Source organism: Misgurnus anguillicaudatus, chromosome 5 (genome assembly GCF_027580225.2).
Source record: "Misgurnus anguillicaudatus chromosome 5, ASM2758022v2, whole genome shotgun sequence".
NCBI classification, from domain to species: Eukaryota; Metazoa; Chordata; class Actinopteri; order Cypriniformes; family Cobitidae; genus Misgurnus; species Misgurnus anguillicaudatus.
Window position 1 is genome coordinate 35,079,980 of NC_073341.2, and position 12,592 is coordinate 35,092,571.

Here is a 12,592-nt window from a genome sequence, read left to right on the forward strand (position 1 = left end):
GAGACTTTAACTTGGATTTCACAGACATGGACACATATTTGAATACTTGAATACTTAAAGTGGCCGTAGAATGTAAAACTGTATTTACATAGGCATAGATGAATGATAAGAGTTGTGTGCATGGTAATGACATACCGTAAGTCTTATTTTTTTTACTTGTGTATGCAAAAGGCTGCTGGAAACAGGCCAATCTCAACAAAACACAGAATGTGACATAACAGTCGTGAAGTACGCCCCAACATTAATTTACACATTAAATTAAGTACAATGTTGTAACAATGCTAAAAACAAAGTTGTGGCGACTGAGTTAGCGCTGTATGCTAGTTCATGCTATATGTTAGCGTTTAGGCTGAAGTTCTACTATTGGCGTTACAGTTACGTTTGCAGGTTCATACTGAAAAACACAAACGTATCACTCAGAAACGTCCATTAACAAACTCCAAACAATTAATTATTCCTCAAATTCTGTATTTTCGTCTGATACAGGCTCAAACATAAGGTCTTTTTGCACACACACAGAGCTACTGAAGGAGCTGTTCTGAGAAACAGCCAATCAGAGCAGTGCTCAACATTATTATTCATGTCCCTTCCAAATAAGGTAATAATAGACCATTTCATTCTAAGGGCAAATCCTAGGGTTGTAAATGGACACGTAAAACCGTCTCTGGATAATTTTTGCCTTTAATAAACCCAGTGGTGTAGAGTCTGGGCATGCAGGGTATGCACGTGCAAATGGGCCCGGGCCAATAGGGGGCCCGCCCCTGGGCCCATCCCAGCTTTTAATAAAAAAAAAAAATTTCAATTTAATTTTTATTTGTGGCGGCAATAAATATATTTTTGTATGCATATCATGTGTAGTGATTTCTTATTTCTCCGTAATGTCTCATTTCTCAGTCATTTCTTGTTTGCGTTTATTTATTTATTTTGCACTCCGAGTCATTTTTTACATGACGCATCGCCGCGCCAAAAAAAAAGAAAACACAGTGTGAGAGGTTACTATAGCGGCTATCTACATGAACATTAAGGATGGACAAATATAAACATAAAAGTGGGGCCTTAAAGAGAAAAGAGAAGGCGGAGAAGTTTTTCTTTACTTTTTTACTTTAAAGGGTAGATTTAAATAAAGTACAAATATTTGACTACCTTATTAAAAGTATATGTTGTTAACAGACCTGCGCGCCACAGTTAACAGTGCCAACGAGCAAGGTTGGGGGGGCTTTGGCTTAAGGGGGCCCATAATTTTTTTTTGCATATGGGCCCGGGACTGACTTGCTACGCCATTGAATAAAGCCACATAAAACATTCAATGCAATCTTTGGCACTTTTAAGTAAATTTCTCTTTAAGACTCTTGTATTACCTTCCACCATAACCTGTTGGGCAATATGGTGACCTAGTTTAGGTCCTATTTTAGATGCTTGTGTTGGGATGCAAAACAAGGAGTTTGTGTGTCCCTCACATCATTTGAATATTGACTATACAGTGGAAAAAACCAATGCAAACCGTGTTAACCCTTTATTGGTTCACTTCTTTCTGTTGATTTATTAAAAATATGCTTCTGCATCTGTAACAACATGGCGGATGATGAAGATATACAGCGTTATTCTTCATTTCCATGCAAATGACTGACTTTTAGGTACATTGTGCTGATCTTACAACTAAACAATATCCTGGACAGGGTTTAGATTCATGCAGGACTAGGCTTTAGTTATATTAGGACATTAAAGTAGGGCTGTCACAATGATTAAATAATCGTCTCATCGCAATTGTTTGACCTCATCGTGATGATTTCAGATCACCGCAATGATTGCACATCTCTCTAAAAGACACAAGAGGGAGCTGCAGTGCCTGTATAAACGAGTAACAGATGGTGCTCCCTACTGACAGTGTAACGCGTAGTAGTATGAACTGCCAGGTAAAACATAGTTTTTACAAACAAAACTGGTGTGCATTTTGGGACAAAACTTTGGTACTGGTATACGTTGAGATATGTGCAAAATGTAACAAGTATTTTAGTGCTTAGTATTTTAGGTAAACATACATCCGCCAACATATTTATGACATAATACTAAACTATCTTATGGTTTATATAGCAGCAGAACTTAACCTGCTTTGCTACAGAATCCAGATTTAACGTTGGACATGGACAATTCAAAACAAAAGTTGTTTGCTAAAGGTACTTATGAGAGAAACATTGAAATTTGTGGGTTATAGTCTACGCATTGCATCAACAACGTATCAAATTATACTGATTACTGAATTGGCTGCATCTCATCTGTTTGTCTCGTCTCGTGTTATAAATGCATTTTGCCTGCTATTATGCTGGCTGTGTTTATTTTTTAGTGGGATTTTTAGAACGCATAATGGGTACTTAGGCACTGCATGATTTTTGAAAGCACTTAACTAGTAAACAACAGCAGAGATTAAGCAGATGCTTTAATCTTAGTGGTTTTAAAAGAATGACCATCATCTATATAAGGGGCTCTTTTTGGAGAGTTATGGAAATGATTGGGCCAGGACAGGAAAGGACCCATCCAAGGGGCAACCTTCTGGTTTTTCTCGTGAATCCATCACGGTAAATTACTTAAACTGCAATTTATCGACTATGGATGATGTCACGGACACTACATGGGCCATTTCACCGAATCTGTGCCATTTGCATGTTGTAACTCGTCATTATTTAAGTTAAATTTTTATCATTTTTTACACTAAATCTAATAACACACATATTTTATTTTATTTTAAATGAGTATAGGTCAATCTCAGGTAACTAGTTGATGAAGGATGGAGGCATTTTGGCAACAGCACTGAAAGTAACAGGACTGAATTTTTAGCACAAATTTAGCAAATACATGAAAAATAGCTGCATTGTATATTGTATGTGCAAAAAGCATGAAGACACTGATCAAATTCTAGTGATTTACCAATTTTTTTATTTTAAAATAAACCAATAACATCAAATAAATAATATAACATTAGGATTGACATTGTCATATCATCAATATTATAAAATATACAGAAAAGAAATTGAGAAAAGTAACTTTTGATCTTCACATGGCCTTCAGAAGATCCAGATGATGTAACTTCCTCTTAAAAATGTCACTTGTGAAACAGTACGTGTTGGGTAACAGGACTGAGTGAAATCACGGAGACATGACTAAAATGTGCATTTTATATAAAATATTATGACTTTTTCAATAGTAAAAAATATTTAAAGGACAGATGGAATATAGGCCCACACAAAAATGAAAAAAATTAAGATATTTGAAAAAAGGTAAAGCTATATACAGTCAGTCCCTCCAGACATACGCCATTATGCAATCGCATGATTCAATGCATCATCTGCCAAAGTCTGCATATTTATGCGGGGGGCCGCATTTTTCAAATACTTCGCATAAATTGCAGATTTCCACATGCAAAATATGCGGGGCTTGCATGATTTCATAATCCCCGCATTTTCGTAGCAAAAAGTTTTTGCAAGTTCTTGCAGTTTCATTGCATATATATCCCGCACATGGTTTCCCGCAGAAAATTTGTTAGTTGAGTTGGTAGGGTTGGGCAGGTGGACGGGGCCGGGGGCGTGGCAATCAAAGGGGCGGGGCGTATGCATCATGATGAAAATAAAATATTTTAATTTAAAACACTCAAATAAAATTTAATTTTGAAGAAATTATGACAGAAAATGAACACATACTAGATTATTAATGAATAAAATGTTTTTACCTTTAACAGGAATAGCTGCGTGATGAAGTGAAACTAAAGGGTTAATAAACACAAACTAAAGCATATGTTGTAAAACGTCTGGCGAACGATGATAGATAGCGCAAAAATTGTAAAAACTGATTATTTCCCACTATTAATTACATTATCTTAAAGGAGTGTAAATCCTGTAGCATGTAAATAATGCACATAAATAACATGAGCAAGAGCGCTCAATAATTATATCTAAACAACAGGCACGTGAAACCTAACTAGCATTAAATTTGGCAAGAACTATAGACCATTACAATAACAGGCTTAAATAAACCCAAAACATAAGTCCACTTGCAGTTCTCACGGACACGCGTTTTATCAACTGGCTATCCTCCAGACATGACGGACCATGTCTTTTTCTCATTTCGGCTGTGTGGTGCGCGTGCACGCTTGTGGTATGAAGCGCGTCCGCATTTTATCAACTGGCTAGTTATCCTCCAGAAAGTGAAGGTCCGGACCACGTCTTTCTCATTTCGGCCATGTGGCGCGTGCCCGGTCGTGGTGTAAAGCGCGAACGAACTGGTTAAGGCAGTAGGGTTACCCAGCTTAGGTGGGCCGCCCGAACTGCAAAGTGCTGCAGGAAACCCTGCTGCATATTCCATCGCATTTTTTAAGAAAACGTGAGATCAATGATTTTTGCCCGCAACAAACACAAAAAAACTCAGCATTTTTCTGGAAGGACTGTACAGTGTTGCTACTAAATGTGTACCCTAAATGGTACATATTAGGACCTTTGTAAACAGTATTGCCCAGTGACCACTAGGGACCATTTTTATGACAGTGTACTCTACTGTGCATGAGGTTCATTGTTGTTTTTAAATGAGTGCTGATGTTAATTGTTTTTATGTGTCATTCAGGTGCTTGAGAGTTTTAAAATCATGGACTACAGTCTGCTGCTGGGTGTGCACGTCCTAGACCACGGTCGCAGGGAAAGAGACCTCACAGGAACGGATTGGAAGAGAACTTTAGGACAGAAAGTGCTTTACTCCACTGCGATGGAGTCCATTCAGGGGGATGGCAGAGCCGCCGAGGCCCTGAGCTCCGACAACACGTAAGGCTTTGAAGTAAAAAAACCAAGATACCCATTTCATCTAGGTTAACTCTATACATAATGGTCCTTTAATTGTTTTATGCAAAATCGAATTAATAATTATACAGGTCGTGGTCGGGTTTTCATAAGACTCACTCGGGCATTATAGTTAAACATATTATTTACGTTCTCTGCTCAGAATGGGGGGAATTCCTGCAAGAACAAACAGAGACGAGAAGCTGCTGATTTTCCTGGGCATAATCGACATCTTACAATCTTACAGGTAAGACCTGGTGTCAGTTTGCAACTAACCCAATAACCCAAATGTCATATACAAGCTGACACAATATTAGTTCATTACACGTTATTTACGTACACTCCCAAATCCCTCTTGCGCTCTCATTTCTCACACAGGTTTATGAAGAAGCTCGAACATTCGTGGAAGGCACTCGTCTATGATGGTGTAAGTTAATACCCCCCTAAACTCCAAATCTCACTAAACTTATGAATAGCCTATTCATACAGCTCGGGAGTTAAAGACGCTTCCCTGTTTGATTGGTTGATGTTTTCTTTCTCCTAGGACACCGTCTCTGTGCACAGACCGAGTTTCTATGCAAACAGATTTCTTAAGTTCATGAGCAGCAGAGTATTTCGAAAGACTCATCGTAAGTCAATGAGATAAAGAGCAAGAGCCATTGAGAATGAATCTGTTTGGACAAAGCTTAGGAACGGACATTGCACCAATGCATTTGACCTCAGCAATCATTTTGGTTTCATTCTTATTTTATGTTTAAGATTATTTCGAAACAGCATTCGTATCAATGCTCTTTTGGTCTTTAAGTTTTCCTGTAGCTTAATTGGTAGAGCACTGCATTAACTCTTTCCCTACCATTGACGAGTTTTTACTGCAAACCGTATTTGCGCTGTTGCCCACTAGGTGGTGCTCTTACCCAACTTATAAACACTGAAGCATCCACTGATCCAAAAGCAGTAAAAACTCCATGTGTGTTTTGATTATCGTTTTGAATCTGATCTCTAACAAAAGTCCTTTACAAAAATGGAATTATCTCAGCTTTTTTGCTCAAAATTTTGTATTTTTGAAGAAACCCACCCACACCTGAGAGTCGACAAAAAGAGAGCAAATGAAGATAGGATAAAAAGTTTTTTTTTCAAGCAGAGGTCTGTTCTTTCGTTTGGTGTTTTGTGTTTTTATATATTTAAAGAATACATTTTTTTGGAAAATGAATTGAACTTTTGTGAAAATCATAAAGGGTGCTGGCACTGGTTGGCAACATTTTTTTTTAAATGCTGTGAGGGTAAGAGTTAGCAATGTCAACATCATGGGTTTGATTTTTTTGGATAAAAGCATTTGCGAAATGCATACTTGTAAATGTAAAGTTGCATCTTTGAGAGTTCAATTAAATCAAATAAATTAAATAAAATTCTATTTAATTTTAAATCGTTTTAAAAAGTGTGATGTCATCGTAATGCGAAAGACCTCATTTGTAGACTAAATCCACACATTTTTAAATAAATGCAACTTGCCATTCCACACATGCACAGATGGGGGCGTTAAAAACTTTTTTTAAATATGTAACACTGTAACCCAATAATAGCAGTGGGTGGATCCTTACATGCGGCACACCCACTAAAACAGAGTGCTTTAAAATAGAGGCTCAAAAACAGGATAAAAAGCCTTTTACTTACTACTTATGACGTTTTTAACTCTTTCCCCGCCAGCGTTTTTAAAGAAGTTGCCAGCGCCAGCACCTTTAATGATTTTCACCAAAACCCAATGCCTTCCAGAAAACGTTCTTCTTTAAATATATAAACATACAATATATCAAATAAAAGAACAGACACTCTGCTTTCAAACAAAAACAAGAACATTTCATCCTACCTACAGATGTGCACTTTTTATCACCTCTCAAATATGCGCCGGTTTCTTCAAAAATACCATATGTTGAGTACTTTTGAAAGAAAATAGTTTCAAAGCGATGATGAGAACATACACAGAGTTTTATAAGTTGGGTAAGAGCGCTACCTGGTGGATAATAGCGGAAATACAGATTGCCGGAAAAACTCGTCATTGGCAGGGAACCTTTAATTCTTAATTGACTAGTTAACTCGAAAGAGTTAGGATAGAATTTTCTAACACTACACTACAAAAATTATTTTCAAGAAAAAAAATCTTAGTATTTTTGTCTTGTTTTCAGTAAAAATATCAAAAAATTTTTAAATTAAGATGCTTTTTCTTGATGAGCAAAATGAAAAGTCTAGTTTTTAGACCAAAAATATCAAATTTATGTGATTTTGTGCATAAAAAAGCAAAAAAATCTGCCGATGGGGTAAGCAAATTTTCCTTGAATTTTCCTGAATTTAGTGTTTAAGAAAAATGTTCAAGATTTTTTTGCTTACCCCACACTGCAAAAAATGATTTTCAAGAAAAAAAATTCTTATATTTTTACTGAAAACAAGACAAAAATACTATAAAAAAATTCTTAAATGAAGATGCTTTTTCTTGACAAACAAAACAACCCAAGAAAATAGGTTTAGTTTTTAGACAAAGTGAATTTGTGCATTAAACAAGCAAAAAATCTGCCAATGGGGTAAGCAATTTTTTTTCTTTTTTGAATTTAGTGTTTAAGAAAAATTTTCAAGATTTTTTTGCTTACCCCACACTGCAAAAAATGATTTTCAAGAAAAAATCTCAGTATTTTTGCCTTGTTTTCAGTAAAAATATATAAAAAAATTCTTAAATGAAGATGCTTTTTCTTGACGAGCAAAACGACCCAAGAAAATAATTTTAGTTTAGTTCTGCCGATGGGGTAAGCAAATTTTTCTTGATTTTTTCTTGAATTTAGTGTTTAAGAAAAATTTTTGATTTTTTTGCTTACCCCATTGGTAGATTTTTTTGCTTGAAAATAATTTTTGTCAGTGCATTACTTATTTTCTTGAGTCATTTCGCTCATCAAGAAAAGCATCCTAATCAAAGAATTTATTGATATTCCCACTAAAAACAAGACAAAAACACCAAGACCTTTCCCTCCCGAAAATAATTTTTTGCAGTGTATTAGTAGACCACAGAGAACAGTACAAAATTATAATAAAATAAGGCAGTTCATGACCCCTTTAAATGGACTTCATTATTTCATGGCTACATACAAAAAGGTAAAAGAACTAAAACACAGACTAAATGTTTACTAAACACTAAGCCAACATGTGTATGGAATTAATATTTGCAGGATTTGATGACTTATTACTGTCTGGATCAAACTTTTATTAAAGATTTGTAAGTTTTTCCTTTCCTATTTGCCTCCAGCAAATCGTTTCTCCCCGAGCAAGAGGCCGAGGAACTCCATACCAGCCCTGAAGTTCTCCTCGCAGGAGATTCTGTCCTCACAGAAGGATGAGAAACGCGAGGAATGTGTCGACAGACTCACAGGAGCTCGTAGTCTAGCTAGTCTAGATGGACCAGGTGAGCAACACTCGTTTTTACACTGTGCTCGTTTGCTGTGGTCTGAGCCCGAGTGCAAATGTTCCCAGCGTTGGTCTGGTGTCACACTAACTCAATGCACTTGCGTTAATCTCACGTCATTACCAACGCACAAGAGGATGTTGAACAGAACGCGACTCAGCATATTTTTTGATAATTTCAAGTGCTTTGAGAGATCGTGTGTGCATCACGTGTCTTGTCAAAATAAGTGCCTGCTGCAGACGCGCTAAAGGTTTTATGATAAAAGAGAGACTCGCGTTTGCCAGATACTCGCATAATCTCATGCGTAATCAGAGTTTACTGTTAAGGGAGTGTCTTGCATGTATTTTGTGACCGTGAGCGGCTCTTTTATCATAAATGGTTTTGACATGTGTGCAGCAGGCACTTATTTTGACAAAACACATGATGCACATGGTTCACATGACACAACAAACACACATTTGGAAAACGCAAGCAACACACATGACACTCCGAACACTTATTTTGAATTTGCGGCCCTCGAATGAGCAGTCACGAGCCGCCACTGGCTTTACAAGTTTATCATGGAAACTGTGCCCCCTTATATAAATGTGTTCAGTATGGAGTTACCCGCACATAGATATTAAACTGGTATGTGTCCCGTCACCAATGACAAATTATGGTTTTATCAACGTTGACATTTGTGAATAGGAAGTGTCTGCTTTTATATGTCAAGAAATATTGTTTGGAGAATATAAATCCTGAAAACAAGCTGCATTCACAACCTGAACACAAACCCTGCTGATCAGACACAGAAGTTGCCATTGCCCTTGTGTTGACTTTCTATATTGTATTAGTCATCATATCTCAGATACTGGGTCTGAATTATAATTTTGTATAATAGTTAAATTATTTATGTAATCTACCATACATTTAAACAGACTGATGATTTGTTCATACTGTACTAGTACAATGTGACCCTGTCCAGGTCACACAGAAGAGATTAAGTTTGATTTCACTTTTTTTGTCATTTTCACAAAATGTTCTTTACATTACATAGGATGATTTAATGTAGAAAACAGTAAATCACAAATAAATGACTGTAGGGTTTTACACAATGGGTCACATACGTATTGATTTCATTTAAAGGGATATTCCTGGTAAATCTGGCGTATTTAATTATCACAAACAATATTTTAATTTCGTTCCTCTTTTGTACAAGCAAATGAGAAACATGTTTGCAGTAATGCCCTTGCAATGAAATCCTAGCATCAAATCAGGTCACCTTTATTTAACGCTTCATGCAACATAGATTGTTTCAAAGTGGCTTTACAGTAAAAATCATTAAATATTAAGGTGCCTGAAATGGAACTACATCGATTATTGCTTCCCAGCAAGCAATAGCCTTTATTTCACTGTCTATGTTAACAATAGAGGTCCGGACGTCACATGACCCTTTCTGTTTACGCCTCCATATTGGCAGGCAAGGACAGCAGGGAGCGAAAATGAAATTAATGGCACCAGCAGGAGTTTGTGGCAACAGAGTTCACTCTGCACAATGTATATGGCTATAATGCCTTTTAACCTGTATCACTCCAGTTATTTTCCACATTTTTAACTCTTTCCTGTCATTTCAGGGTTACTTTTAAACATACAACATGATAAAATAGTAAGGTTTGTAAGGTATAAACAGTCTAAAATTATTGTTCAACCACTATCAATACGAATGCTACAGCGCTCAAGCGCTCTATGGTTGCCTGCCAAAAGGGCGGAGTTTAGGCTGTGTGACGCTCTTATAGACCCGATATTGATATGAGTAACCTACTTCTAGCCAAAATAAATTTGAATTTAGTTACATGTTGTTTTTGCCGAAATAACGCTAGATTCCAGCAAGTCAACACACTGCAAAAAAAAAAAATTTTTCAAAAAAAACATTTCTTAGTATTTTTGTTTTGTTTTCAATAAAAATATCAAAAAATTCTTAAATTAAGATGCTTTTTCTTGATGAGCAAAACGACCCAGGAAAACAAGTCCAGTCCCCAGACCAAAAACATCAAATACAAGTGATTTTTGTGCATAAAACAAGCAAAAAATCTGCCAATGGGGTAAGCCAATTTTTCTTGAAATTTTCTTGAATTTAGTGTTTAGGAAAAATGTTCAAGATTTTTTTGCTTGCCCCATGGGCAGATTTTTTTTTGCATGTTTTGTGCACAAAATCACTTGGATTTGGTGTTTTTGGTCTGGGAACTGGACTTGTTTTCTTGGGTCGTTTTTGCTCATCAAGAGAAAACATCTTAATTTGAGAATTTTTAGTATTTTTGCAGTGTAGTTTATAATATCAAGTAAAAAATGTCAAGTTTGGGTGATTTTGTGCACAAAACAAGCAAAAAAATCTGCCACTGGGGCAAGCAAAAACATCTTGAAAATGTTTCTTAAACATTAAATTCAAGAAAAATTTGCCTACCCCATTGGCAGATTTTTTTGCTTGTTTTATGCACAAAATCACTTAAATTTTATATTTTTGGTCTAAAAACTAGACTTATTTTCTTGGGTCATTTATTCATCAAGAAAAAGCGTCTTTATTTACGAATTTTTAGATATTTTTAATGAAAACAAGACAAAAATACTAAGAATTGCAAAAAAATGACTTTCTTACTTAGTATTTTTGTCTTGTTTTCAGTAAAAATATCTAAAAATTCTTAAATTAAGATGTTTTTTCTTGATGACAAAAAATATTACATTTAAATAAATTTGTGCTTAAAACAAGCAAAAAAATCTGCCAATGGTATAAGAAAAATGTTCTTGAAATAATAAGTTTACTATTTTTCATAAACACTTAATTCAAGAATTTTGTTCTTATTCCATTGGCAGATTTTTTTTTGCTTGTTTTAAGCACAATTTCGCTTAAATATTATATTTTTTGTCTAGAAACTAGACTTATTTTCTTGGGTCGTTTTGCTCATCAAGAAAAAGCATCTTAAATTAAGAATTTTTAGATATTTTTACAGAAAACAAGAAAAAAATACTAAGAAAGAAAGTAATTTTATTGCAGTGTACTGCAAATTATTTTTAAGAAAAAAAATTCTTAGTATTTTTGTCCTGTTTTCAGCAAAAATATCAAAAAATTCCCAAATCAAGAGAATTTTTTTCTTGAAAATCATTTTTGCAGTGAGTACATGACATACAATCTGAAACTTAGAATTTGAATTAAAGAAAACATTTAATTTAATAACCAATTAAATATTTTTCTGAGGTTTGAATTAATGATCAATTAATGTATGTTGAATGTCATGGAACTGGGGCCCCACTGGCACAATCCCGTGCCCCCTAAGGGGGTGCTCACCTCCCGGTTTGGGAACCACTGTGCTAAAGCGTGTATATTTTCTGTAAAGTTGTCTACTATACTTTAATCATCAATTTCAGGACTATTTGTCCCTTCTGGATAAGCTTGGAATAATCTTTAAAGTAAAAAACATTATACTATACAGTTCTGTTTCAACCCAACCCCCTCATCTGATGTCTTTATCATCTCCTATCACAGTGTTCTGGTCCTATAAACGTCCTGACCTGGTCCCTCAAGCTCCTTACCCACATGAAGCCGCTCCCATCAAACACAACATCTCCCCACCCTCTTATTACATGACAACTCGCTACCTGGAGGCCAGATCCAACGAAAGGTGACACTTTTCACACACATCCTCCAGACATCGTGACCCTGAGTATCAGACCCATAAACCTGACACACACCTGTTACCTTCTGACATCCCACCAACACTTAACTACCCAAGTCCTTTTAAATGAAGTAAGACTTAATATATAATCACCTTCCTATATCCTGCTGACCAGCTGTCGTACTTTTGTTCTGTTGAGCGATTCTTTGTGTTTGGTTTGCATTGATCTCCTCACCTTTGACACGCACCTGTTTTATGTGGAATTCAAGAGAAAATGCCCTCATAAATATTTTAAATGCCTGCTAGGGGAGGATATAATAGAGGTATTGTTTTAGGATCCATAATGCCACGAAAGAGCACATTTGGCGCCCCTCTGGTTGAAGAAAGATTGATGATGTAACGGTTGCCATTGACTGTTATCTTGTTGGCTTATCAATAAATAATAGATTATATAACAAAATATTATAGATTTGTTGTGCTTTCTAAGGCATGCACGACATTTGATATCGCTTTCAACTTTAAGTATTAAACTATTGGCACATTTGTGTTTTACATAGCAATACTTAGTAATGCTACGTGACTACAGTTAAGTGTACCATTGGGTCCGTCATATGATTTTATTTAGAAAATGGTTGATAAACTAAGGGCAGGTCTCTGTTAATAAATACCCTGAAATGTGTAAAAAC

General features: G+C 35.7%; 1 protein-coding gene across 3 annotated transcripts in view; it reads left to right on the forward strand.

Annotated features, from left to right (window-relative positions):
* Positions 1 to 12,592, forward strand: part of pip5k1bb (phosphatidylinositol-4-phosphate 5-kinase, type I, beta b) — a 72,567-nt gene that overhangs the window by 56,649 nt on the left and 3,326 nt on the right. For all 3 annotated transcript variants that reach the window (XM_073868086.1, XM_073868088.1, XM_073868087.1), the window contains 6 exons: positions 4,609 to 4,802; positions 4,981 to 5,064; positions 5,196 to 5,244; positions 5,362 to 5,446; positions 8,104 to 8,259; positions 11,777 to 11,912. In XM_073868086.1, coding sequence (XP_073724187.1) covers positions 4,609 to 4,802; positions 4,981 to 5,064; positions 5,196 to 5,244; positions 5,362 to 5,446; positions 8,104 to 8,259; positions 11,777 to 11,912 — 704 coding nt within the window. The remainder of the gene's footprint in view (positions 1 to 4,608; positions 4,803 to 4,980; positions 5,065 to 5,195; positions 5,245 to 5,361; positions 5,447 to 8,103; positions 8,260 to 11,776; positions 11,913 to 12,592) is intronic.